This window comes from Delphinus delphis, chromosome 15 (genome assembly GCF_949987515.2).
Source record: "Delphinus delphis chromosome 15, mDelDel1.2, whole genome shotgun sequence".
Classification (NCBI taxonomy): domain Eukaryota; kingdom Metazoa; phylum Chordata; class Mammalia; order Artiodactyla; family Delphinidae; genus Delphinus; species Delphinus delphis.
Genome location: NC_082697.1, coordinates 48,841,530 through 48,868,840, shown reverse-complemented (window position 1 = coordinate 48,868,840; position 27,311 = coordinate 48,841,530). Strand labels below are relative to the sequence as shown.

Genomic DNA, 27,311 nt, shown 5'->3' with positions numbered 1-27,311 from the left:
TTTTCGGGGGGCCACTTGGCAATATCTATCAGTATTTTACAACGGTCAACCTTAGACACAACAGTTCCACACCTAGCCATTTTTAAAAAAAATAAATTTATCTATTTATTTTTGGCTGCATTGGGTCTTCGTTGCTGCACGCGGGCTTTCTCTAGTTATGGCGAGCAGGGGCTACTCTTCATTGCGGTGCACGGGCTTCTCATTGTGGTGGCTTCTTTTGTTGCAGAGCACAGGCACTAGGCACGCGGGCTTCAGTAGTTTGGCTCGTGGGCTCAGTAGTTGTGGCTCGCGGGCTCTAGAGCACAGGCTCAGTAGTTGTGCCTGGGCTTAGTTGCTCCGCGGCATGTGGGATCTTCCCAGAGCAGGGCTCAAACCCGTGTCCCCTGCATTGACAGGTGGATTCTTAACCACTGTGCCACCAGGGAAGCCCCCTAGCCATTTTTTGTATAGTACTCATCCTGGTGATTAAAGATCCAGGCCTGGAATTGTTCACAACCTTCATTTAATTTCTTAAAAGTTTATTTATTTATTTTTGGCTGCCTTGGGTCTTTGTTGCAGCATGCAGGCTTTCTCTACTTGCGGTGCGCGGGGGCTACTCCTCGTTACAGTGCCCAGGCTTCTCACTGCAGTGACTTCTCTTGTTGCGGAGCATGGGCTCTAGGCACCCAGGCTCAGTAGTTGTGGCTCACTGGCTGTAGAGCACAGGCTCAGTAGTTGTGGGCCAAGCATGGGCTTAGTTGCTTTGTGGCATGTGGGATCCTCCCAGACCACAGCTCGAACCCATGTCCCCTGCATTGACAGGCGGATTCTTAACCAGTGCACCACCAGGGAAGTCCCTACCTTCATTTAGAATAGCATGTAGCATATATATACCTGAAACTAATATGATAACGTCAGTTATATATATGACAATTAAATTGAAATAGCGTATGTAGGTAACAATCCAAATGTCCATCAGCAGGATTATTAACCATGGCCTGCACCACCAGTAAAGGCGTGAGGTAGGTTTTTATGTAGTTCCCTAGAAAGATTTTGAAAAGAGCCAGAGCAGCAAGGAGGCCGCAAAGCTCAGAGTGAGGAACGAGGCCATTAAATGTGCATTTGTTGGGGCTTAGACGTGGTCTGGAGGGGCTTGTGCCTGGCTTCATACAGGGGCTGCCTCTCCGAGGTCAAAGGGGACTCCCATTTTTTATTTCCTTCCTGAACTGAGACTGCAGTACTTTTATGTTTAACACCCCCTCCACCCACCCCAGTGCTCACGGATCGCCTGAGCTGCACCTCCCAGAAAGCCTAGGAAAGGAGACCTGCTCTGTGCCTGGTCAGGGTTCTCACCTCCCGGCGCTAATTTAATATATCTCACTGGTGTTTCTTGAGAGGAACATGGTGGACAGTCATCTGCCAATCAGTGGATGGGTCACCAAAGTCCACGTTCAGCAACTTTTCTGTTCCTGAGGAGTGAAAGGTAGGATTTATGATTGGGGTGATGGTCGCCTGTCATCCCCACTTGGGACAGCTGCTCGGCTCTGTGCTCGTGGTTTCAGTTGTGGGTGGCCTATGTCAGCCTGCCGTGAGAGGCTCACGTCACCGGGCGGTGCAGTTATCTCCTGAATCAGGCTGAGGGACTTGCTGCAGATGCAGGGGTGGTAGGGCGACAAGTCACCTCCAGGGCTGCAGGGTTGGGGGCCAGTCAGACTTGCCATGGGACCTAGCAGATGCGTCTGGGAAGGTGAGTCTGTAATCTGGGCTTCTCAACCACTGAGGTCAGCGTGAACTTTGTGGGACAGAGAGACTGGTGGCCTGCCATCCCAGGCCCCAGGAAGAGCCTGGGGACCACACTTGGACGAGAAGGGCGGAGGGCGTTTGGGCGGCCACCCTTATCTTACCGCCTTTGATGTCCTGGCCTCGGGCATCTCCCAGAGACAGCAGGATTGCAGTGGTGATCACAGGATGCTGGGCTGCCATTCCCAGGCCTGTAGGGGTCATGGGTGCCTCTGGGCAGAAGGGCTCTGAGCTTGTCAGGCAGTTTGTAGGTCCTGACCTTTGTGGGGACAAGTGAGCGGGAGTTCTGGGGCCAGGTGGTCTCAGCCATGACAACCACAAGTGGAGCTGAGGCCCAGTCCTGAGTTTGGTAAAGCCCCTTCTCTCCACGGCACCTTTGGGGGGCTTTAGGACAGAAGAGGAGCTGCGAGTCTGTGGACTCCCCTTGGAGCTGTGGACGAGGCAGTGGGTGAGGGTGGGATTCTGGGAGGGTTACTCAGCTAAGCAAGGGAGGGGAGTAGAGGGTTCTGCTTGAATAATGTTTCAGAGCCCCCAGGGGACCTAAGGCGTTAATAACACTGTCTACCCCAGGCAAGGGCGGGCCTGTGGGGAGGTTCAGGATGTGCTTCTTCAACAGTGAGGGGCTGGGTGCAGGGGATGCAGCATAAATCAGACAGGTTCTTGCCCTGGAGGAGCCAGATGCAGGGGCGATGCCGGCTGAGCCTCGCTGCCAGGGCTGCAGGGGCAGCACGGGAAGAGCAGGGGCATCGTTTCCCCCCATTTAGTCCCAGGCCTGTGTCAGTGTCCTTCCAGCCCGTGCCCATAGCCACTACCTGCCCTGTCCCCGCCCCTGTCCTAAGCAGGCTGGGCCTGGCTCAGGGGTGTCTGCTCTGGCTGGGGAGACAGCCAGGGGACTCGGGGGCTTCATGAAGGCTCATCACGCAGAAGGCAGCCGGGCAGAGGGGACAGTGAGGGCTCGTCCTGAGGGACCTCAGGTCCTCTCTGTGCTCCTCCGACTTCCATCTTTGGACCTCCTCCTCCCTCTGCTCTGGGCCCCGCCCTCTGTGCCCCTGTCCACCCGAGGCCGCCCCTGGCTCAAGCCTGGCCTTTCCACATCTCCCGGACATCCACCCCACTGAGGCGGGCGCCCGTCCAGCTCAGCTCTCTAGGAAGGCAGGTGGCAAGTGCGCCGTGGAGCCTCCTCCCTCTTCTGCCCTCTGCGCCTTCTCCGCACTCTCCCCAGCTGGCCTTGACCTCTTCTGCTCCCTGCCCTTCCCCAGCAGGGTTGGCACCACCATGGGAAGCAGAGTCCTCCAGCACTTCTGCCCCAAGGCATCAGGTCCGAGGGTGCTGGAGTCGCCCACCTGCGCACGTGGGGCCCAGAGCAGGAGCCGCCTGCTCCCATTTCCAGCCTGATTTCCTGGCTAGTCCCCGCCTCCCCCAGGTTCCAGCTGCTTCTGGGGAGCCAGGACCTGGATTTCTTCCTCCTGCCCCAGCAGAGAGGACAGTGGTGGATAAGCGGCAGCCTCCATTTCACCCCCCTCTGTGTCTGCCAGCTTCTGGGGTGGGCAGGGAGAGTAACAGGGTACCCCTCGCTCTCCATTAAAAATACAGACTCTGTGAAAGGGGACAGAAAGTGGGTGCGGTAATTGCCATGAAGCCAGTCCGGAGGGCGCGCTGCGATGCACCAGCCCCCTGACAGAGGCCTGCTCTGGCCGGGCAGTTCGCTCGGCAGCAGGTGAGCGCTCAGGGGAGCGGGGGGCTGAGTCCTTCTGGAGACCTGGCCCTGGGCTGGCAGCGTCTGTGGGCCCCGAGGCAGGGGTCCAGTGCACGGTGGCCCATGCCTTCATGTTGGGCCGGGAAACCAGGGCAGGCAAGCTGTGGGGACCAGTGGTCATTTGGGCCAGAACTTGACCCAGAGGCCAGGGAGGAGATGGGGTCCTGAGAAGGGGCCAGAGTGGTTGTGTGCTGAAGGTCTTGATGGAAAGGGACAGTGCTGGGTGGACATGTCAGCCAGGCTCCCAGCAGGATGGGAGGTGTAGTGGGCGGCTCTGCCCGAGGGCCCAGATTCTGGGTCCCATCCTCCTGCCATCACAGCCGTCCCGTGACCTGGTCTTGTCTGAGCTGTGATTAGGCCTCCCTGGGGCCATCCCAGTGCCTCTTCCAGGACCAGGGAGTAGTCAGGTGGGGTTTCTGCCCCACCTGGCCCGGTGTCTGTTGCCAAGGATGGGGGCAGCCCTGCCTCAGTATCGAGGCTCCCTGAGGAGAGAGACTGATGCCCCGGGGTGGGGGAAGCTCACAGCCTTGCGTGGGAGCTGGTGGGGCAAGTGCCCAAGCCAGGTGACCAGTGCCCCCAATCCTGCAAGTCTGGTATCTCTGGGCCTCAGCCTCCTCGTCCATAGGAGGGTGGTGGCCCTGCTCGGCTCACTATGTTTGGACAGAATCGTTGTGCAGAGGAAAAGCAGGGACCCCCCCCCAGATGGCCGAGTTGCCGTGTGCCCTGCCCACCTCTCCCCAGGGTGGGCCTGGCCTGCTACTTCGCACGAGTGTCCCGTGTGGGTCCTGTCCTCCCCACGCTTGCCCCTGGGGCCGGCTGAGCTTGGAGCGCCCCAGTCCACGCTCCTGAGTCAGCCTGTGGCCGTGCCGGCCCAAGTCGCACAGATGCAGGTGTCCCTCCACCGCTGGGGCAGTGGCCATCCCCACTGTGGCCTGGGTCAGCTCTTAGCCAGGCAGTGGTGGCTGTGCCTGAGCCGCCCCCATCCTGGTGCTCCCTCTGATCCTGTCCTCATGCGCCCTGAGAGCCAGCTGCTGCCAGGCTGCCTGTCTCCATCCAGTGGCCGCTGCAGCCTCTCCTGCTGTGGCTGGTTGTAGCAGGTGATGCTTCAGTCTAGGGAAGGGTGGGGTCTTCTTGACTGTTGGCCTTGACAGGGGTCCATCCTGTGGGTCCACAGAGAGGCTGCAGGGGGCGGGGTGGGAGGGTGTCTGCTACCGGGTGAGTGTGTGCGGGCTCCTGGAGCGCTTCCGTGCTGCGGTCTGTGCACGTCTGCTTCTCTTCTGCTTCCTTATCACTCATCAGGCTTGCATAACCAGGCTGGTCCTGCTTCCTGCAGAGGAGCTATCAGTGTACCATCTGGAGCTGCAAATGGGGTGACAGGGTGTTAGCGGCCTGTTCACCCCCAGGCGCTTCCCAGCACCCAGCCCCTGTCTCCAGGGATCCTGGGGCTGACACCCCTGCACTGAGCCCTGCTCCCGGGGGCGCTGTCCTCTGCAGGGCACCTGGGGACAGGTGTGTGACAGACAGCATGTGGGAGGTGTTGGCTGTCGCATGGACACCCCGCTGCCATCCTCCTCCACTTTCCTGGGGCAGAGCACCAGGATGGGAGCAGCTAGCAGTGTGACCCTGGGGTCCGCTCCCTTGTCAGTGATCAGGGACTGTCCCCCACCTCATGTGGCTCTGGTGGGAATTCGCGTGGGTGACGCGCCTCACACAGTCGGCCCAGGTGTGGGACCAGGGGGTCCAGCAGAGCTTCCCTGTGGTGGTTGTCCGCGACCCCATTCCCCCAACCGTGCCTCCCCTGTGGGAGGGGACCTGGGCCCAGAGAGGTGCCCGCTGGGCAGACCTGGACACGTGGCTGAGTCAGAGTCCAGTGACGCCAGGAGGCCTGAGCTGGAGGTTCTTGCCGGTGCTGCTTGGACAGCGTACTCAGCCTCCTTCACGGGACAGGGTGAGGATGTAGGTGGTGACCCACTCGGAGTGCCCCTCACGGGAGCACCCACTGGGGCACTCCACACACAGCCCCTCAGCCCAGCCTCTTCCAGGTTGGACATTGCAGAGCGCGGTCCTGATGCGAGAGGTGGGCACCTGGCTCCTGACCTGCACCTGCATCTGCGCCTGGGTCGGCTTGGGCGTCTCTGTCCCAGGGGACAGAGGAGGTAAGGACTGGCACTGTGGGGGTCAGTGGGGGGGCTGTGGGGGCAGAGCTGGGGACAGGGGTGCCCCCGTCAGGCTCCACGGGGAAGGGTTGGGTTTGGGCTGTGCGGGACCGGGGCTTCAGCCCCACCCAGGTTGCACGCTCAGAGCCCATCCCCTTGGGGTCTCCCAGCCTTGCCCGTGGTAACTTCTCCTGGGCTCGTTCTCTGGGGCCTGCCTGTCCGAGGGGTCAGCTGCCACGCCCTCCCCCTCCCCCAGCCCTGCCCTGAAGCAGCCACTGTGGGCTTGCAAGGGTCACTGTTCCCAGGGCCTGGGACTTTCACGTGCCACACCAACAACATCCTCAGGATTGACTGCCACTGGTCTGCCCCAGAGCTGGGCCAGGGGGCCGGCCCCTGGCTGCTCTTCACCAGGTGAGGCCGGAGGGCAGGGGGTAGAGGGCAGGGGTGGGGGTAGGGAGCCGGGCTGGTGCAGTGGCCCTTTGGTGCCGACACGTGCCCTTTCCAGCAACCACGCTCCAGGCAGCAAGCACAGGTGCGTCTTCCGGGCCAGCGTGTGCACAGTGGAGCTGCCACCCGAGGAGGTGCTCGTGCCTTCTGACAACTTCACCATCACCTTCCACCGTCACGTCTCTGGGAAGGAGCAGGTCAGCCTGGTGGATCCACAGTACCTGCCCCGGAGACATGGTGAGGCCTGGGCCAGTGCGTTGTCCGGGAGCATCCTGGCTACATCACCCCCCACGGCCCAGTCAGTGCTCCCGGTCCCTGCTGACGGATCCAGGGCTAGCATCAGGCGGGGCCCCCGGGGAGGGGGAGGGTTTTGGAGGAGGATGAAGGTGCAGGGCTTTGAGTTGGGGCAGGAGCTGCAGTTTGAGTCACTTGCGATCTACTTCAGTCACAGCAGGAAGGACTTCAGTAAGACACTAGGAAGAACTTCCAGCAGCAGCTTAGATCTGAAACTCACCTTGTCTGTCTGCAGAGGCTGGAGGAAGTCACTGCTGTCTTGTCCCACCTGGGGCTTCTCTGGACCAGTTTTCCAGTGAGGCCTCTGCTCTGAGAAGGCCTTGGCCACGTGCCCCGTCCTTCCCGGGAATCTTTGCGATCCCCAGTCCTGGGCGTGCTGGCCCCCACACCGTCACACAGCTTCATTCTGTTTCAGTGAAGCTGGACCCTCCCTCAGACTTGCTGAGCAACATCACTTCTGACCACTGTGTCCTGACCTGGAGCATCAATCCTGCCTTGGAGCCGCTGGCCTCACTCCTCAGCTACGAGCTGGCCTTCAAGAGGCAGGAGGAGACCTGGGAGGTAAGGCTGGGTCTGCCTACCGTGGGGGCCTCTCCTGGGAGCAGCAGCCAGGGTCACTCCTCGTCCCATCTAGGGTGGTGTCACCTTGGAATTGTGAGGAGGGAAGTGACCAGAGACAAGGGTAAGTGAGTGCAGGTGTGGTGAGTGTGCCTGTGTGTACGTGTGAGCGTTCACAGGGCGTGCCTGTGTGGATGAGTGTGCATGCACGTGGATACATGTAAGTGTGTGGACACGTGTAAGTGTGCCCACGTGTGTGTGTACACGTCCTCGAGGGCTGATGGGCCCAGTCTCACCCCCAGCACCTCCTAACTGTTCACCCCACAGCGGGCTCGGCACAAGGATCACATTGTTGGGGTGACCTGGCTGAAACTTGAAGCCACTGAATTGGACCCTGGTTCCACCTATGAGGCCCGGCTGCGTGTCCAGATGGCCACACTAGAGGACGCGGTGGCGGAGGAGGAGCGCTATGAGGGCCCATGGAGTGACTGGAGCCAGCCCACCCGCTTCCACTCCCCCCAGAGACAAGGTGGGCGCTGCTGCCTTCAGGGGCCTGGGTGGGGCCTCCCCGCCCCCTTGCGTCCCACCCCTTACCCCTCCTGGGACCCCCTCCCTCGTGGCCCAGTTGACTGCCTTCCCCTGGAGGTCTGTGTGAAGGGGAAACACCTGCCAAGTGCTGGGCCTCCCAGGGAGCTGCAGCTCCCGGTCTCCTTGGAGCGAGTGTGGCCCCAGCTGCACAGCAGGCTGGTGCTGCTGTCTCTGGAGCCCGGGCAGGGCCTCGTCTGCTTAGGGGGCTGGGCTGACTCTTGTGCACAGAGGTACTGGAAAGGATCTCGGACCCTGGTGATCTTATGGATGGGAAAGGCAAGGCCCAGGGGTGCGTGATTCACCCAGAGTACTCTCGGAGGCGCGACATAAACCTTCCATTTTGGCCTGAGGCGCCCATCCAGGTGCCTTTGCCAGGTGAGTTTGGAGGAACACAGCCCTGGGCCCTTCCTGCTATAGGTCTCCTGGTCCCAGCTTTGGGGCAGCGCGACAGCACCCTGGTCTCTGTGTCCATCTTTCTCCTGCTGACCAGCCTGACCTACCTGCTGTTCAAGCTGTCACCCAGGTCTGTAGCCAAGGAGTGTGTGTGGGAGTGTGTGCATGTAAGTGAATGTGTTATTGTACATGTGGGTGTGAGAATTCGTATGTGCATGAGCGTGTGTGTGCGTTTGTGGGTGTGGGGTAGGCGGTGCATTGAGGGCCCAAACCCACACCCCCTCCCACAATGCTCCTGGGTGGGGAGGGGTTTTCAGGCCTCTGACCCGGACCAGTGGGGATGTCCCCAGTTGCCAGGTGCATGTGGGTGGTGGGCAGTGTGGCCCAAAAGAGCTCTGGAGGGACCCAAAGTCCCTGGGGCCGAGTCGCCTGAGGCCCTTGTCTCCTGCCTGTGGAGGTGCTTGGCACTGGCTCATTTGCACAGTGGTTTTATGCAGACAGTGTTGGGCATCTGGTTTTCACGGGGCCCTGTTTCCCGCCCTGATGGGTGCCACGGACAACCAGATGAACAAAAAGCCCTCCTGAAACAAGCCATCACACATGGGGCCTCGTCCCGCAGGAGACCGGCCAGGCGTGGACGGGTAGCAGAGAGGATGGGAGGAGGTTGGACAGAGGCAGCCAGGGTGAGGGAGGGACGGGGTGCTGGGCCCGATGGGTGGCCAAGAGGACCAGGGAGGGCTCAGGCTTGCCCTCGGATCCCAGGAGAGCGCCTGAAGCCTGGTCACGTGGGATGGGATCTGGTTTATGTTTTGAGAATGGAGTTCTGTGGTACAAGTGAGGAGGAGAACCTGTAGGGTGGCCAGGGGTGGGGTCCAGAGGGAGGCAATTGTGTGTGAGCTGGCGGGAGAGGCAGAGCTAGAGCTAAGTGCAGGGTGTGACAGGGTCTCAGGACGGGAAAGTGAGGGGACGTTGGGTGGATGCGATGTGACTCGTGGCCCCTGATGCCACCCTGGGGTGGGGAATCGGGACAGGCCCCCAGGGAGGCTGGCGAGGTTGATCTGGACTTGCTGGGTCAGAGTCTGGGGCGCCGTTCTCAGGGGAGGAGCAGTGGGTCTTGGGTGGGTAGATCCGGTGCTCGGGGAGAAGTCTGATGGGGTTCCCGGAAGTACTGTCTCCCCCTCCGGCTGAAGACACAGCTGGTCACCCCCACCCCTGAACCCGCCATCACCACTCACCTTAAAGGGACCCATGTCTTGGTATAAATCAGTTCTGTGGGGTCATTAGCGAGGGGGCCGCAGGTGCCAGGTGTCAGGCCTGGACCCAACGAGAGGAGAGGGCGACAGCAGCACTAACGGGGCAGGGCTGGTCCCTGCTGCGTGGAAGGAGCCGTGTTCCTGGCAGTGACCTCCTGGAGTTGGGCCTCTGATTACTGTCTCCTGACCTCAGGATGAAGACAGCCTTGTACCAGGACGTGCCGTCCCCAGGCCCGTTCTTCCAGTCCCTGTACAGTGTGCACAACGGGGACTTTCAGGTTCGTGACCCGGTGGGCCTGGGGTGCCCAGATGTCTGGACCGCCCAGGCTGTGGGCTCTGGGTGAGGTTGGGGGCCTCTGTCAGTGCTTTGAGCTTTTTTGCTATATATAGTGGTATATATAGTATATAGGTAGTATATGTACGCACTGTGACTCAAAGGGGCCAAAGACAAATTAGCTTTATTCTCTATTGCCGAGTTCTTTTTCTTCTCATGTCTCTGATTCCATTGCTGATGGGAAAAAATGTCAAGTTTCTCATGACATTATCTCTGCCTCTTCTGGTTTGCAGCAGCCCTTGGAGGTAAATGGTCAGTTTAAGGTGCCAGCTCAGGGGGCTGTGTGCACCTGAAGGCATCTGTGTCTTGCGCTGCCTCTGGGGCCCTCCCTGGTCCCTGGGCTACTCTGGTGGCCGTCATGGAGTGCCTGGCCCCTCCCGGCCCCCGGGGTAGCGATGAGTTGACCCTACACCACCCCCCCATCGTGGTGCCCTGGGGGGCTCTCACAGGCCGCGACGCTGAGAACAGCCTGGAGGCCCCGTTGGACCCTCCCTGCTGGCCTGGTAGTTCCTGCTCCACAGGCAGGAGGAGGGGAGGAGGAGCTCCAATGGGTGGTCTCTGGTCCCCACCCTCTCGGGCCCCTCACTTTGGGCAGAGGATGGAGGTGGCGCTGCCCAGGTTCTCCCACACCAGCTTTGCGTGGCTGCCTTCTGCCTGGCTCTTTTCTCTCTTAACAGGGAGTCTAGTTTTCAAGCTTGTCATCCAAAAATATAATTTGAAGCTTAAAGCCGAGCACTTTGTCAGGGCTGCATGGGGAGTAAATGTTCTGATGCCTGCACTCATCTTCTGGGCTGCAGGCACCCAGCCCCTTCTCTGTAGAACCATAGCACCTGTCAGGGCTTAGTTAGCCCCTTGGGAGGTGGTCTGGAGCCACGGGCTGGCTCTCCGGGGGCAGGACAATGATGGAAGGTGTGGTGTGTGGTGCACTCGATGGAGACTCCTGGTCCCACCTAGGAAACAGCTTCCTTTTTTTTTTTTTTTAAATTCTTTTCCATTATGGTTTATCATAGGATATTGAATATAGTTCCCTGTGCTATACAGTAGGACCTTGTTGTTTATCCATCCTATACACACTAGTTTGCATCTACTAACCCCAAACTCCCAGTTCATCCCACCCCCACCCCCTTGACAACCACAAGCCTGTTATCTATGTATGTGGGTCTCTTTCTGTTTTGTAGATAAGTTCATTTGTGTCATATTTTAGATTCCACATGTAAGTGATATCATATGGTGTTTGTCTTTCTCTTTCTGACTCACCTCACTTAGTATGATAATCTCTAGTTGCATCCATGTTGCTGCAAATGGCATTATTTCATTCTTTTTTATGGCTGAGTAGTATTCCATTGTATGTATGTACCACATCTTCTTTATCCATTCATCTGTTGATGGACATTTAGGTTGTTTCCATGTCTTGGCTATTGTGAATTGTGCTGCTATGAACATGGGGGTGCATGTATCTTTTTGCATTAGAATTTTGTCTGGATGTATGCCCAGGAGTGGGATTGCTGGGTCATATGGTAGCTCTATTTTTAAATTTTTTAAGAAACATCCATACTGTTTTCCATAGTGGCTGCACCAACTTACAGTCCCACCAACAGTAAAGGATGGTTCCCTTTTCTCCACACCCTCTCCAGCATTTGTTATTTGTAGAGTTTTTAGTGATGGCCATTCTGACTGGTGTGAGGTGGTAGCTCATTGTAGTTTTTTTTTTTTTTTTTTTTTGCGATACTCAGGCCTCTCACTGTTGTGGCCTCTCCCGTTGCGGAGCACAGGCTCCGGACGCGCAGGCTCAGCGGCCATGGCTCACGGGCCCAGCCGCTCCACGGCATGTGGGATCTTCCCGGACCGGGGCACGAACCCGTGTCCCCTGCATCGGCAGGCGGACTCTCAACCACTGCGCCACCAGGGAAGCCCACTCATTGTAGTTTTGATTTGCATTTCTCTAATAATTAGTGATGTTGATCTTTTCACGTGCCTCTTGGCCATTTGTATTTCTTCTTTGGAGAAATGCCTATTTAGGTCTTCTGCCCATTTTTCGATTGGATTTCTTTTTGTTATTGAGTTGTATGAACTGTTTGTATATTTTGGAAATTAAACCCTCGTCAGTCGCATCATTTGCAAATATTTTCTCCCATTCTGTAGGTTGTCTTTTCGTTTTGTTTATGGTTTCCTTTGCTGTGCAAAAGCTTATAAGTTTGATTAGGTCCCATTTGTTTATTTTGTTTTTATTTCTGTTGCCTTGGGAGACCAACCTGTGAAAACACTGGTATGATTTATGTCAGAGAATGTTTTGCCTGTGCTCTTTTCTAGGAGTTTTATGGTGTCCTGTCTTATGCTGAAGTCTTTAAGCCATTTTGAGTTTATTTTTGTGTATGGTGTGAGGGTGTGTTCTAACGTCATTGATTTACATGCAGGAACATCTTCCTTTTGGAGGTAGTGGGCCTCCTGTGGCCCCACAGAGGGTCCAGGTCTGCTGGCCTTGGCCCCAAGGTGCCAGCCCAACAGCACCTCCTGTGTGTGCGTGCGTGCGTGCGTGTAGTGAGGTTTGGGTGAGGGTGCCTGGGCTCTGCAGCTGCTGGCAGTGTGTGAGGCAGCAGTGTCTTCAGCCCTGTCACCATCTGTACCCTGGTTCAGGCCTCTGTGAGCACAGGCCTGTGCTGGGAGCCAGGGGAGGGTCCTGAAGGGAATGGGGGTTCTGTGTTGAGGCTGGGCTGGCCCATGGGGGGAAGACAGAATGTTCTGGGCACAGGTGCTCTTGGTCTCTGGGAGTGGATTTCTGGAGAGCTTCCTGGAGGAGGGGAGGCTGCTCCCACAGTGAGTCCTGAACACACTGCCTGAGGCCTTCCCTCCTCTCGGTGCTCTGTTCCAGACCTGGATAGGGGCCCACAGAGCTGGTCCAGAGCCAAGCCTGGACTGCACAGGCCCTGCACGAGGAGCCTGGGAGACCCGTGTCCGGGAGGCCATCGCTTTGCTCACCTATGACCCGGTGGACGTGGGGCCGTTAGCGGGCCTGGAGGAGGAGGGGAGCACTGGCACCGGCCTCCCAGCAGATGCGCTGCCCGCAGGATGTGTGGAGGAGGGGGGGCCGCTGCCCGCCTACCTGCCACAGGAGGCCTGGGCCCCCGCAGGCCCTACCAGGCTGGCTCCCCCGCAGTCCCAGGGCAGCAGCAGCGACTACTGTGCCCTGGGCTGCTCCAGGTGGGGCTGCCCCTCCACCTTCACAGGAAGCGCGCAGAGCTCTGAGCCCGACGCTGCCTTGGCCTGTGGCCCTTTCTGTGACCAGCAGAGCCTGGATGCCCGGCCAGGAGGTAACTGTGCAGGCGTTGGTCACAGTCAGAGGCAGGATGCTGGTGGATGGGCCGCATGAGGCTCTCCTGCTCTTGGCAGGCCGTGGGCTCCGTCCCCACAGTGCTGCAGCACGTCCATCCTGGGGAACATGAAGCAAAGTCCCTGGAGCCAACACTTGACTGGCACTGGACCTGCGGAGGGCCACCCATGCAGCGGTCACATGTCCGGTCCGGGTGGAGGCAGGAGGCTCTCCCCTCCTCCCCTCCCTCTGCATCTGTCGGGAGGGGGCTCTGCCCTCAGCATCCTGCCATCCTGGCCCCCCGTCCACCACTTCCCTCCCCGCTTCCTGGCTTAACCCCAGGGCCCACAGCCAGTTCTGCCCTCAGTCCCTTAAAGGGCCAGCCTGGGCCCCGTGGACACAGGTGAGACACCGTGACCAGGCCTAGTGTCCTGTTTCTGTGCCTTCCTGAGGTCTCTCCCCTACTGAGATTAAAAGGGACATAGCAGCTGTTTCAAACTGCTGTTGGCTGGGAGAGGGGCCCAGATGACATAGGAAGGGTGGCGTCTGGCTATTCCTGGGCTTTCTGGGCTCCACGAATAGCAGGGGGAGGCTCAGCGACCAGCTCCAGGGAGGCCGCCTCCCCGCCCCTCCTTGTCGGCCCCCGGGGCTGAGTGCTGTGGCCAGAGTAACCACCCAGCAGTGGTCTTGGCCTCTGAAGGGCCCTGCTTCTACCCCCACCCCCGTGGTCTGGAGAGAGGGGGACAGAGCAGAGGGCGCCTGTGTCCATCCCTTAGGGCTGCCATAACGAAGTCCCACAAACTAGGTGGCTTAAAAGGCACCAGGGAGGATCTGATTCAGGGTTCCCTGCACCTCTGGTAATTTCTGGCTTGGGACAGCGCAGCTCCAGTCCTCACAAGGTGTTTTCCCTCTGTGTGTTCCTGTCCAAAGCCCCTCTTTTTATACCAATGTAATCATAGTGGATTAGGGCCAACCTGAATAACTTTATTTTGGCTGGATTATCTGTAAAGACCCTATTTCCATATATGGTCATGTTCACATGTACTGGGGGTTAGGACTTCAACATATGAATTTCTGGGCAGTGCCCCTGCCAGCCATGTCCACCTCTCTGCTGGCCTGAGGCGCCGTGGTCCCTCCCAGGGCAGCCCCGTCACTCTTACTCGGGGCCTCAGGCAGGAGACCCTATCCCACCGCCGGGCTGCGGGACTTGGGTCTGGTGCTGGGATCCTCCACCCAGTGAGGGCTGGACCAAGACTGTCCTGGCGTTGGAGGTGCTGAAGTACTGAATGTGGGATAGATGGAGGTTTGTCTCCCTGGGTGCTGAACCAGAGGGGGCACCTCTCTGGGGGTCCAGGGTCCCCTGCAGCCTGAGCAGAGAGGAGCACATGCAGCCCCAGGCCCCCGAAGGCAAAGGTCCCCTCTGTGTGCCTGTGGAGCCCTGAGGTTTTGCGGGGGCCGCAGCAGAGCCAGATCCTGGTCAGCAGGGATGAAGAGGACCCCGCATGTATCTTCAGTATCCAGAGAGCGGAGGGGTGTAGATGGAAATGAGGCACAGGCGCCATCCGCTCTAACCAAGGGTAAAAATACCAGCGTGACTCCACTTCCTGGAGCCTGTGTATATGACAGCAGCTGCATGGCTCCTGTGGCTTCACGTGGACTTGGGCCCCCATGGGATTCCACACCCGGGGACAGTGTTCGTTTGACTAACACACTCGGTCCTGGTGGCGCCTGAGTGAGGAGCTACTCAGAGGCCGGTGGTTGTAGGTGAGCCGCGCCCGCCCCTCAGGACACAGGCCTGGCAGTACCTGAGCCAGGTGCCTGCATGTCCTGGGGCTCAGAAAATGCTAATTTCCACTTATCCGACGAGACGACCCTTGGAAACTGCACGCTGAGATCTCAACGTTTGAAAGACCCCGTGAGCCCTGGTGAGGGGTCGCTGATCCCCAGGTATCTAGGAAGGAGTCAGAGAAGGTGGCCTGGGACTCGATGAGGAAGCTGCTGGTGGAGGAGCTGAGTGCACGGTGTGGCTGGAGCACAAAGGTCCAAAATGTAGCTGGACCGGGGAAGACCTTGGAGGCCAGGCCAGGGCAGGGTGAGGGGAGCAAACTCACCCTGCTCAGGGGAGGCTGCGGGACGCTTTCTCTTTCTTTGGCTTTTGATGAGGTGAAGTTTACATAGTACGAAAGTAACCATTTTAAAGTGTACAATTCAGTGACATTTAGTACGTCTGTAATATTTGCAACTATCACCTCTATCTAGTTCCAAAACATTTTCACCCTCCAAAGGGAAATCCCCTGCCTCTTAAGCGGTCACCCTCCTCCCCACCCTCTCTCTGACCTCTCGCCACTACGAGTCCACTTTCTGTCTCTGGATTTACCTACTGTGGATATTTCATATAAATGGAGTCATATAATGCACGGCCTTTCGTGTTCATTTTTCTCTCCTAGCGTAGTGTTTTTTTAAAAATAAATTTATTTATTTTATTTATTTATTATTTTTGGCTGTGTTGGGTCTTTGTTGCTGCACGCGAGCTTTCTCTAGTTGCGGCGAGCGGGGTCTACTCTTTGTTGCTGGGCGCTATTGTAATTTTTTTTTTTTTCATTTCGAATTCCAGTTTGTCCCCTACATCATTGCTGATTGCCTTAGTCCATCTGGGCTGCTATCACAAACTACCACAGACGGGGTGGCTCATAAGCAATAGCAATTTATGTCTTCCAGTCCTGGAGGCCGAAAGTCGGAGATCAGCTGCCAGCCTGGTAGGGTGAGGGCTCGCTTTCTGGTGGCAGACTTCTCCTTGTATCTCACATGGAGGAAAGGGGCTAGGGTCTCCTTTACGAGGGCACTAATCCCATTCCTGAGTATTCCACCCTCATGACCTAATCACCTCCCAAAGGCTGCCCCTCCTACCACGATCACATGGGTGTTAGGATTCCCACCTGTGGATTTTGGGGGAACACAAACATTCCGACCATAGCACTGTGATATAGAAAATCAGTTGACTTTGGTTGACCTTCTACTTTGCTTTTCCTTACCTGTATATTTTCTGATCAAGGCACAGGACTGGTGGGCTCTACCTCACTTGGAATTTCTAAATTACGGCATTGAATAATCAGAACACTGAATTTCAGAGATTCACCAGGACTGTTGGAGGGGATGAACTGGCCACTGCTAAACTGTGAGTGGGGCGTGTTGGGCGCTGCATCCCGGAGGACACAGCTGGGATCGTGTTGGCAGCCCTGAGTTCGCAGTGGGGATGTGTGGTGTCCTCCCAGGGATGTTAGTCTTCTACGCTTGTCTCTTGGACTCTGCCACATGGTGTATCTCTGTTTCTCCTGGAGTATTTCAGCAGGACTTATTTCATAAAAGCATCCCTGCATGAAGGCTTTGGGCACTCTTACTCATGGCACCCTGTGGTTCTTAAAGATTCAGGGCGTTACGGAGAGAAGTCCCTGCAGAGAAAGAGGAGAAACTCTTGGGCCATGGGGATGGCAGTCCTGCGTCCACCTGAGGGCCAGATGCCCCTGTATTCTTGCCCTCAAGAGTATTATAATGGTCCTTTTTTGTTACAGTGTTAACACAGTTGAAAAAATTAATTGACATGCTGAAAATTAGGTGTATTGAAACTTGCAGCATTATTTAAGTTTAAATTTAACATTTAGACCCAAACCAGAATTTATTAAAAATGTACTTTTCTGGGGACATCCCTGGTGGTCCAGCAGTTAAGACTCCACACTCCCAATGCAGAGGGCCCAGGTTCAATCCCTGGTCAGGGAACTAGGTCCCATGTGCAATGCCTGATCTTGCAGATGTGCATGCCATGGCCCCGGTGGGCAAGGGATTTCCCAGGCTCTGTAGCAGGTGCTTTGCAGTCATGACTCAAGCTGGTGTCTTTCTTGCTGTCCAAGGAACAAGAGCATCAGTGGTCTTTGCGAGCTGCACCCCAGGCCTCCAGGTCTCAGGAACTGCAGTAAAGACGAGGCCTCCAATGCAGCGATGTCTGACCTCACGGGGCCCCCTCCTCGGCAACCTTTGTGCACTTTGGAAATGGGCCTGACATTAGCTAATTCAGCCTCATCAATGTCAATAAGATCAAATTAGGTTCTATCATATTACATTAGTTCACAGCAAATCAAATTAGACATTTTTGAAAATCTGAGTTGACAAGGCTACCCCCGCAAGGAAGTTTTCCAGAAAATAAGCCACGATTTATGGAGCAGCAACTCACAGCCCAGTGACTTGGCTTGTAGCTGAGGCCTTCCTATAAACTCCTCTCCGTGGCTCATGCCACATTTCCTGCTGCTGCCAGGTGGCGGTCAACCCCAGGGCTGGCCTCCATCCATGGTACATACACGCCTCAGCACAACCAGATGGGCCACTGGCATGGAAGCTGGAATGGAGACTAACAATCTCTGAGCCCAGATCTAACGTCCAAGGGGATCCAGCCCTCAGAACAGAGCTACCTGGGCATATGGCTCTGACACAGACATCCATGGTGCTGAAATGACCCCCTGGCCTCCCCCTACCCCACCTCCTCCTGCCATAAACGGTTGACTAGAAATTCCAGTTCTAGGTGAGTGAGGGGCTATTAGCCCTGGGAGGTGGAGAGCAGCAAACTGTCCCAGGTCCGATTTCTCCCCCTTCTGGCCCATCCCTGGCAGCATCAAGTCATCTTCGGCCCCAACCTCCTGCTTCAGGACCAGATGAAGGAGACCACTTGAAAAAGCCAATCTCACAGAATTAGCATTTCTTTCCAAGACTCCAAGTCACATCTGAGAAAGGAAAGATCAACCACAAGCAAAGAGCAGCTGTCAGCCCGGCGCTTCACACCAGCCCTGGCTGGTGCTCTAGGGTCCAGGGTTCCAGGGGGAGGATTCATGGGGTTGGGGAGGAGAGCTGCTTCCAAAGGTCTGGGTGTCTCTTCATCATCTCCACCACTGGGTATGATTTTCTTGGCTTATCCCCCTGCAGCCTGCAGATGCTCACCTGTTCAGGGTGACAACCTGTCCACCAGAACATGTGTGATCTAGGGGCACTTCGGGGCCACAGAGGGGGCAGAGCACCCGCAGGCCTGTGTTCCTTAGAAGAGATGCCCCCATGGTTAGGATGTCCGCTTATCCCAGTGTGGAGGCTGAGGAGATGGTTGGTGGGGAGCGGGGGGTGGGGTCAGTGTGACCAGGGGAAGGGATGAGGTCCAGCAGCTGGAACCCCCTGAGACCTTGACACTTGGAGGGGCCTCGAGATGACATCCCTGGTAAGGCCTGCACCCCCTCCTTCCAGCCCACTTTACCCTGCTCAGACTCACCTCTCAGAGGTCTTCATGGGAGGGTCCCCTCGTAGGTGGCCTTTGATGTGTCAGGTGACCAGAGTGTCACCTAGAGACACATGCTGGGTGAGGGGTCCCCCACCCTGATCCCCATCCCAAACCAGGAGATGCATGTGGGTCTTGGGACTGCTCTCCTCCAGGAGGGCATGAGGTCCTCTGTGTTTCAAAACTGCCCATGTGTGAGGGAGGTGCTTGGTGAGGGCTGCTGTCCACCAGTTCCCTGCTTTTCCATCCCTGCCTCTCCCAACAGGGGCCCTTATAGGAAAAGCTCCTCAGATTCTTCTCTTTCAATTTCACTCTGCTCTCCCTCATTTCGGAAGGTTCTGAAGCACATTCTCTCGTTCCTTTGTCAAGCTGCTGTGTCAGAGTTTGAGGTACCACCAGGAGACCCCTGAGCCTGGCACTGCTGTGGCTTCATCAAAGGGGCTTGGGTGGAACACAGAACCACTGCAGCCCCGCCGATGTCCCCACTGGGAATGAACCCCATCAGGGCACCAGGGCTCACAGACTTAAGGGGACCCCTGCCTTTGGGACTGGCTTTCCTCCTTCCTCTCACCTGCTGGTCAGAAGCCCAGGCATCCCCACCTTGGCTCCAGCCCCCTGGGACAGCTTTGGGGTAATTCAAGAGCCTCACACTCCTTTATCTGCCTGGGGATGAGAATTTTTTTTTTTTTTTAAGATTTTAAAATTATTCATTTATTTTGGCTGCATTGGGTCTTCGTTGCTGCGCGTGGGCTTTCTCTAGTTGCGGTGAGCGGGGGGCTACTCCTCGTTGCGGTGCGTGGGCTTCTCATTCCGGTGGCTTCTCTTGTTGTGGAGCACGGGCTCTAGGCCTGCGGGCTTCAGTAGTTGCAGCATTCAGGCTCAGTAGTTGTAGTACACGGGCCCTAGAGAATGTGGGCTTCAGTAGTTGTGGCATGTGGGCTCAGCAGTTGCGGCATGTGGGCTTTAGGGTGTGCGGGCTTCAGTAGTTGTGGCTTGCGGGCTCTAGAGCACAGGCTCAGCAGTTGTGGCACACGGACTTAGTTGCTCCGTGGCACGTGGGATCCTCCCAGACCAGGGATCAAACCTGCGTCCCTTGCATTGGCAGGTTGACTCCCATCCAGTGCTCCACCAGAGAAGTCCCAAGAATGTCTTAAAAACTGCAACTGGCTGATTATGGAGGGCTGAGTGTGTGCTGCAGGTGTGGGTGGAAAGATGGGGTGTGAGGTTCCTATGTCGGCAGGGTCTTCCAAGCGTGAAGATTTGTGTGTTTCCCCCAGCCAGTCGACTCCCCACACCGTCCTCCCAGGAAGCCCAGAGCCAGGATTATGAGGGCAAAGGTTTTCCCCTTGCTTATCTGTAACTTCCACTCCTTCGTGGGTTCAAGTCCCAATCCGAATTGCACGGTGACATATGTAAGATTCGTCCATGTTTTTGCATGGGTTGATGGTTCATTTCTTTCTATCGGTAAATTCCATTGCATGTGTATGGGAGGAAAACTAATTTTCCCTCTACCCTTCTAGGTTTGCTTGAGATCCCCTTACCCCCCACCAATAAAAGACAGATTAATAGGCGAAAAAAAAATAGAAGTTTGATAACATGTATACCTATTGTATACATGGGAGATACCCAGGAAACTGAGTAACTCCCTTAAATGACCCAAGTTATTTCCTTAAATGCCATCTTCAGCTAAAACCAAAAGAAAGATGATGGGGTTGGGGGGGAGCCAGTAAGGGAGCTTATCAGGCAAAGCACAGTGAACAAGGGTATGATTCTTAATGCAGATTTAAGTTCGGGCCTTCTCCACTGACAACAGTTTCATGTGATTTAGTCATCCTTCAATTCCCTGTGCGGAGAGGGAGAACCCTTTCAAATGGAGATTTGCATAAATGTAAATTTCCCTCCCAAAAGGGCAAATTCTACTCATTTTTCAGAGATTCTCCTGTGTCTGCTGTTTTTAAAAATAAATAAGGGAGCGCACTGCAATGAAGAGTAGCGCCACAACTAGAGAAAGCCCGCGCATAACAACGAAGACCCAATGCAGTCAAAAATAAATAAATTAAACAAACAAACAAACAAACAAATAAATAAATAAATGAGGGACTTCCCTGGTGGTCCAGTGGGTAAGAGTCTGAGCTCCCAATACAGGGGGCTCAGGTTCGATCCCTGGTTGGGGAACTAGATCCCGCATGCTGCAACCAACAGTCCGCATGCAGCAACTAAGAAGCCCGCTGGCTGCAACTAAAGTCCGCATGCCACAACTTAAAAAAAAAAAAAGATCCTGCAGGCCTCAACAAAGATCCCGTGTGCCTCAACTGAGACTTGACACACCCAAATTAATTAATTAAATTAAAATTAATTAATTAAAAATAATTAAATTAATTAATTAAAAATAAATGAGCTCAGGGACTTCCCTGGTGATCCAGTGGTTCAGAATCCGCCTTCCAATGCAGGGGACGTGGGTTCGATCCCTGGTCAGGGTACTAAGATCCCACATGCCGCAGGGCAACTAGGCCCATGTGCTCTGGAGCCTGGGCACTGCAATGAAGATCCTGCGGTCCACAACTAAGACCTGAAGCAGGCAAATAAATAAATATTTAAAAAAAAAATGAGCTCACAATAATCCTTATGCCAAAGAGACATATTTTGGGGTGGCACATTCTGCTCCCCTTGACATGTATGTGCCCCAATTTCCTTATGTATTCATCTACAGAAGGACATCCTGATATCTTTAAGTTTTTAGCCATTAGGAATGTGCTGTGCATAATTTTTAAAAAATATTTATTTATTTAGCTGCGCCGGTTCTTAGTTGCGGCACGTGGGATCTTCGTTGCGGCGGCATGCAGGATCTAGTTCTCTGACCAGAGATAGAACCTGGGCCCCCTGCATTGGGAGCGCGGAGTCTTAACCGCTGGACCACCAGGGAAGTCCCAGGAGCTCCTCCTTGAATGTCGTGCCCCTGGTGCCTCCCTAGTCCCACCCTGTCCTCACTCTACTGAAGGATATATTTCAGAAGTCTGAGCTGTAAGAAAGAATGAATAACAAAAACAGTGGTAAATACAAACATTGATTGTATGTACAGTTATAATGTCTATGGAGTTAAGAAGAAAACAAACAAAAAAACAACCAAAAATCCCTACACAGACCCAAAACAACAGTCTTGGGCTGTGCATAATTTTATGTTAGTTTTTGTTTGAATACGGTTTCTCAAAGCAGTTGTCTAAATACTGGAGGTGTGATTGTTGGATCCTAAAGTGAGATTTGTTTAGATTTGGAAGAAACTGCCAAATTGACCTCCAGCGTGGCTGTATGTGCATCCCACCAGCAAGGAAGGAGAGTTCCTGAGGCAGGAGATAGATGGGCCCCAGGCTGAGCAGCTGGAGTTTGTCCCGTGTGGACAGATACTCCAAGATAGAGATAATAGCAGGAGGCTAATAGGAGAGGCTGAGCCCCGCCCAGATTAGAGATAAAAGACCACAGATTCCTCATTCTCAAGGTCAAGGAGACCTCTCCGACTACACAGGTGCAGAAAGCCTCCTGGGGGTCAAATAGGGAGGGGGCGACACCCCACAGTAAGTGATGCCAACCTACCCATAGGCCTCTTCTCTAGACTACATCTTGGCTAAGAGATGCACGCGCACACATGGGAGGACCCTGAGATAAACCAAATACAGACTTAGAACCAGACAAAGCAAGATGATTGGCCAAAGGAAACCTGGAAGAAATGCCCCATAAAAGTGATTCAAACTACCATGAGGGCGCAAAATCTCTCTCTGAGCCTGCCCTTGTGTCAATCTACACGTACCCTTTTTCCTCCTAATAAACACTTTACTTGTTTCACTATTTTCCATCTCTATGTGGAAATTCATTTCTACACAGCTGATAGGCCAGGGCCTTGTCACTGGCCACTGGTCCCTGGTGGTCTAGTGGCTAGGATTCAGCGCTCTCACTGCCACTGCCTGACTTCAATCTCTGGCAGGGAACTGAAACACTGCTTCAAGCCGCTGCAGGCCGAGGCCACCCGCCATCACTGTCTAGTCCACTAGCTCGTATTTTTTAATTAAAATTTTATTATTATTATTATTTTGGCTGTGCTGCAGGGCATGTAGGATCTTCATTCCCCGACCAGGGATGAATCTGCGCCCCTCGCATTGGAAGTGCGGAGTCCTAACCACTGGGCCTCCAGTGAAGTCCCTCCTCTAGAATTGTTAGTTTTGCGATTTAAATTTGTGGACAATTTTTTTTTTTTTTTTTTTTTTGGTGGTACGCGGGCCTCTCACTGTTGTGGCCTCTCCCGTTGCGGAGCACAGGCTCCGGACGCGCAGGCTCAGCGGCCACGGCTCACGGGCCCAGCCGCTCCGCGGCATGTGGGATCTTCCTGGCCCGGGGCACGAACCCGTGTCCCCTGCATCGGCAGGGGGACTCTCAACCACTGCGCCACCAGGGAAGCCCTGTGGATAATTTTGAGTGCCTTTCGGTGTCAGTTGTAAAGCTTCTGTCTGCATTCATTTCATTCCATATGGTTTCCAATTAGTTGCTCCTTAACTATGTTTTGAGAAGACGCGCCAGGATATTCAGCTCGATTTCAATTTGAATTTCCAAAATTTAGTGGGAGCAGCCCAAGGGCCCGCAGGGAGTGCGGCCTGGCTGAAAGCGGAGCGCTGCGGGGCCTGCACTTCCTGGGCGTCCCGCAGGGGGCGCGCAACCCACCCGGCTGACCCCACCGTGCGTGCGAGTTCCGCCCCCGGACTTCGGTTTGCGGCCGGCTGGCGGGAGCTCGGCCTCCTCGGGACCCGCCAGGGCTTCGGGACAACGCGGGGCCGTGTCCTCGCTGACAGGAGTCCAGTCTCCTCAGGACCTGCCCGGAGGTGCCGACGCGGGAGGAAATTGTGAGGAGAAAGTGAGGAGACTTCCTGAGCTTGCGCACACGCGTTCCCCGCGGGCTCGACTCTGCGCCCAGCTGAGAGCAGTTGGGTCTCCTCAGGCACCGCCGGGGCTTCGGCCGGGACGCCCGGGTCAGCGTCTCTGCTGACAGAGCTCAGTCTCCTTAGGACTCGCCGGGGTTTCAGCTTTAGGACAACACGGGGCTGCGTCCACGCTGATGGGAGCTGGGTTTCCTGACGACCCAGGCGACGCCGGGAGGAAAAGGTGAGAAGTGGGGAGAAGCTTCCTCTGGGTGACTGACGTCTGTTTTCAGACGACCCAGAAGCGCTTGCTGTGGAAAGCTGGGTTTTTAGTCAGTTTGGTGTGTGGTGTAGATGGTGTCCAGTTTTCCCAGCACCGTTTATGGCGGGGACTGTCCTTCCTCTTGGTGTGTCCTTGGCCCCTTTGTCATAAATTAATGGACCCCCTCCATGTGGGTTGAATTTTGGGCTCTCTGTCCTGTTCCTCTGGCCCGTGCTCCTGTTTTTGTGCCAATTCCGCACTGTGTTGGTGACTGTAGCTTCATACCGGTAGTGTGAAGTCGGGAAGGAGATGCCTCCAGCCTGTTCTCCTTTCTCAGTGTTGCCTTGGCTATTTGGGGTCCTCTGTGGTTCCACACAGATATTAGGAGACTTTGCTCTATTTTTGTGAAAAAATACCATTGGAATTTTAGGAGGGCTTGCATTCACTGTGTACATTGCTTTGGGGGGAATAGACATTTTATTTTGATAAATTTATTTATTTATTTATGGCTGCGTTTGGGTCTTCGTTGACGCGCGCGGGCTTTCCCTAGTTGCGGCGAGCTGGGGCTACTCTTCGTTGTGGTGCGCTGGCTTCCCATTGTGGAGCGCGGACTCTGCAACAGTAGTTGTGGGCTTCAGTAGTTGTGGCACGCGGGCTCAGTAGTTGTGGCTCGCGGGCTCTAGGGCACAGGCTCAGTAGTTGTGGCGCACGGGCTTAGTTGCTCCGCGGCATGTGGGATCTTCTCCGACCAGGGCTCGGGCCGTGTCCCCTGCATTGGCAGGTGGATTCTTAACCACTGCGCCACGAGCGAAGCCCAGAATGGACATTTTAACAACAGTAATTCTTGCATTCCATGCGCACGCGGTACCTTTCCATTGATTTGTGTCTTCTTCAGTTTCTTCATCAACGTCTTAAAGTTTTCAGTGTGCAGGTTTTTCACATCCTTGCTTAAATTTATTCCTTGTTATTTTGATGCAATTGTAAGTAGAGTTTTTTTTCCACTTTCTGATGGTTCATTATTAGTGTTTAGAAATGCAGCTGATTTCTGTGAATTGATCTGTAGTGAATTCATTTATTATTTCTAATAGCTTTTTGATGGAATGTTGTAGAAAATTGGAATTCCAAAATCCCACTGTTTCTACCACATCCAGGTCATCCACAACAGGGAAGAAAGGGAAGTCCTTTATATTGGGAAGTCCTAATATAGTCTTCCCACAATGCCTCTAAATGACATGTGGACTTTGGGTGAACTGGGTCTGGGTAAGGCTTGGCCTCAGTATGGAAGTTTGATGTTTTCTCTGCTTTTCTGGCATGGTTTTGACATGGTGGTTTGAAAAGTAATTTACTTGCCAGTAATTTCAAATGTACAGACAACTTTACATACATAAAAGCAAGTCTTGTATCTTGATTAACTATATTCTTAAATATTAATGTTGACATTATTTAAAATTGTTTTCATAAGTTCTTTTTCAGATTATTTATTGCTAACGTATACGTATAAGATAGATTTTTGTGAATTGATATTTTGTCCTATAACTTTGCTGAATTAGTTGACTAGCTCAAATAATTTTTTGTTGTTACAGGATGTTTTATATATAAGATGATGTGATCTGTGTTCTGTGAGTAGACACAGTTTTAATTTTTCCATTCACACATGGATGCCTTTTATTTCTTTCCTCAAAACTCTGGGTAGAACTTCTAATACACTATTAAGTAACAGTGGTGAAGGCCAGTTTCCTGGCCTTGTTCCTGATTTCAGGAGGAAAGCTTTCAGTTTTTAACATTGAGCATGATGTTAGCTGTGGCTTTGTGTACTGCTCTTTTTCATATTGAACAAATTTCCTTTTATTCCTACTTGCTTGAGTGTTTGTATCATGAAATAGCACCGGATTTTGATTATAGCTTCTTCTGCAATAATTGATACGATCATGTGTTTTTACTTCACGCTGTTATAGAGGTTCAATACATTGCTTAGTTTTAATATGTTGAACAACCTGACATTTCTGGTGTAGAGAGAGTTGCTTACGGCATCGTCCATTTCATGTTCCGTTGGTTTCATGTTGCTCTAATTTTGTGGAGGATGCATTCATATTTACAAGGTATACTGGTGTAATTTTCTTTTGTATGATGTATTTGTGTGGTTTGATTAGATCTGGCTTGGTGTTGGTGGTTTGGAGGGTTAGCATTAGGGCTGGGGCTGGTGGCCGTTATGTGACCCACATGTTGCAGACCAGGCCGCCTGCCTCTCACCTCCGCGTCCCGCCCACCAGCTCTGGCCCGGCCCTCAAGAGACTCCTCATTCCCTGGAGGGAAGGGCTGACCGCCTGCTCGGCGCCCTCTCGCCTCTGCCTGTCCATCTGTCCTCCCTGAGTCAGGACACCATGTCCTCCGTGAGGCTCCTGGCTTCCGGCCTTGGGGCCCCACCCCCACGAGCTGTGTCACCCACCAGGATAGGTCACCTCAAGAGGCCCTGGAAGACGGACTCCCTGGGACCTCAGAATGGGACTTTGTGGGCAGATGGGCCACCGCAGAGTTGCCCGGGGAGAGATGAGGTCACTGACCTGTGTGTGGGGAGGTCCTCATGGGCAGAGGTTTGGACACAGACACACGGGGGAGAAGGCAGTGTGATGGCAGAGACAGAGACGGGGCTGAGGGTGGCCTGGGACCGACTGACCCCAGAACCCGTGGGAGGGGAGGGCCCCCAACACCTTGATCAGGGCTCCTGGCCTGAGAGTAAATGTCCCCTGTTCCACCCCTGCCCCCCATCTGGTGTGCAGTGATGGGGCCGCAGGAAACCCACACCCGGCCTGGGGAGGGGACACTGTGCTTGTCGACACCCAGGACCGTCACTGGCCCCTCCCCTCTGGGCATGACCCCCACTCCTCCTCGGGGAGGGACCCAGGGCTCCCAGCCCACATGTCCCTGTAACGGCGACCTTCCCCCCCGCCACCCCTGGGGCATCTCAGGCCCCAGAAAGGAGCCACAGCGACATGGTGACCACGGAGTGGCTGCAGGCCACCCCACCCCACCCTGAGACCTGAGCGTGGTCATCTGAGAAGTGACCCACCAGCGCCCCCGACCCAGGCTCCCCGTTTCACAGGGCAGGTGCTCGTGCCGAGTTCCTGGAGGGGGATGTCGAGCAGGGGTGACTGAGGCCTGTGAATTTGGGGGCCAGAGAGATCTTCCCCAGGAGCCCAGGCACAGCTAGGCCAGGACGAATCCATCCCTCCCCTCCTGTACCCCATGGAGTGAGGATAAAGCCCCAGTGACCCCCAAGAAGAGACATGACACCCAGAGGGCTAGAGCATCCACAGAGCAGGGACTAGTGTCCGCCTCATTCCCCCAGAGAGAACGATGTCTTCACCGGGGCCACCAGGCTGGCCCATGATCCCACAAACATTCAGCCTCAGTGAACCAGCCAGACAGAAAACTCTCTTCCAGGGTCCCCTGTGTTTATAGGCCCAGGCTCGGGGGAGGCTGGCTGGCCCGAGGGAGGACGGACGTGCTCCAGCGCCGGACACTCACTGCCCGCCCCCTGCCCACCGCCTGACCCTCTCCTGCGCCCTGTGGTCTCATCCCTCAGGAACTCCCCTCTCCAGGCTCCCAGCACCCACATTTCCCACCTCAGCCCCATCACTCTCCAATTCAATTTGCTGTTTCCCCGCCGGGTGAAGAGGAGGGTGAATGCCCGGCACCGGTGTTTCCAGCAGTGTAGACGGGGCTTCCCTTCTCTTCCCGGCTGGGGTCTGGCCAGACACCAGGTGGTTTCCAGCTGTGCAGGTCTCAGGCACCAAACAGCAGGGAGCAGCCCTGATACCCGCGCCTGCAGCGCCGCCTGCTGGTCTCTCCGTCCTCCCGTCGGGCACAGTCTTCACCTTCCCCGCTGCTTCGGATGGTCCGTCTCCTCACTGTCCAGCCATCAGCCCCTTCTCCCCACCGCCATCACCCCCAGCTCCACACCCCTCATCCAGCCTC

At 55.2% G+C, this 27,311-nt stretch overlaps 1 protein-coding gene across 1 annotated transcript; it reads left to right on the top strand.

Annotated features, from left to right (window-relative positions):
- The first annotated feature begins 1,698 nt into the window (after nucleotides 1-1,698).
- On the top strand, nucleotides 1,699-12,925 carry LOC132437647 (interleukin-9 receptor). Its single transcript, XM_060030981.1, has 9 exons — nucleotides 1,699-1,726; nucleotides 5,578-5,691; nucleotides 5,997-6,102; nucleotides 6,197-6,375; nucleotides 6,848-6,993; nucleotides 7,318-7,519; nucleotides 7,996-8,101; nucleotides 9,418-9,502; nucleotides 12,428-12,925. The coding sequence occupies exons 1-9, from the start codon at nucleotides 1,699-1,701 to the stop codon at nucleotides 12,923-12,925; spliced, it is 1,464 nt and encodes a 487-aa protein (XP_059886964.1).
- The last annotated feature ends 14,386 nt before the right edge of the window (nucleotides 12,926-27,311 follow it).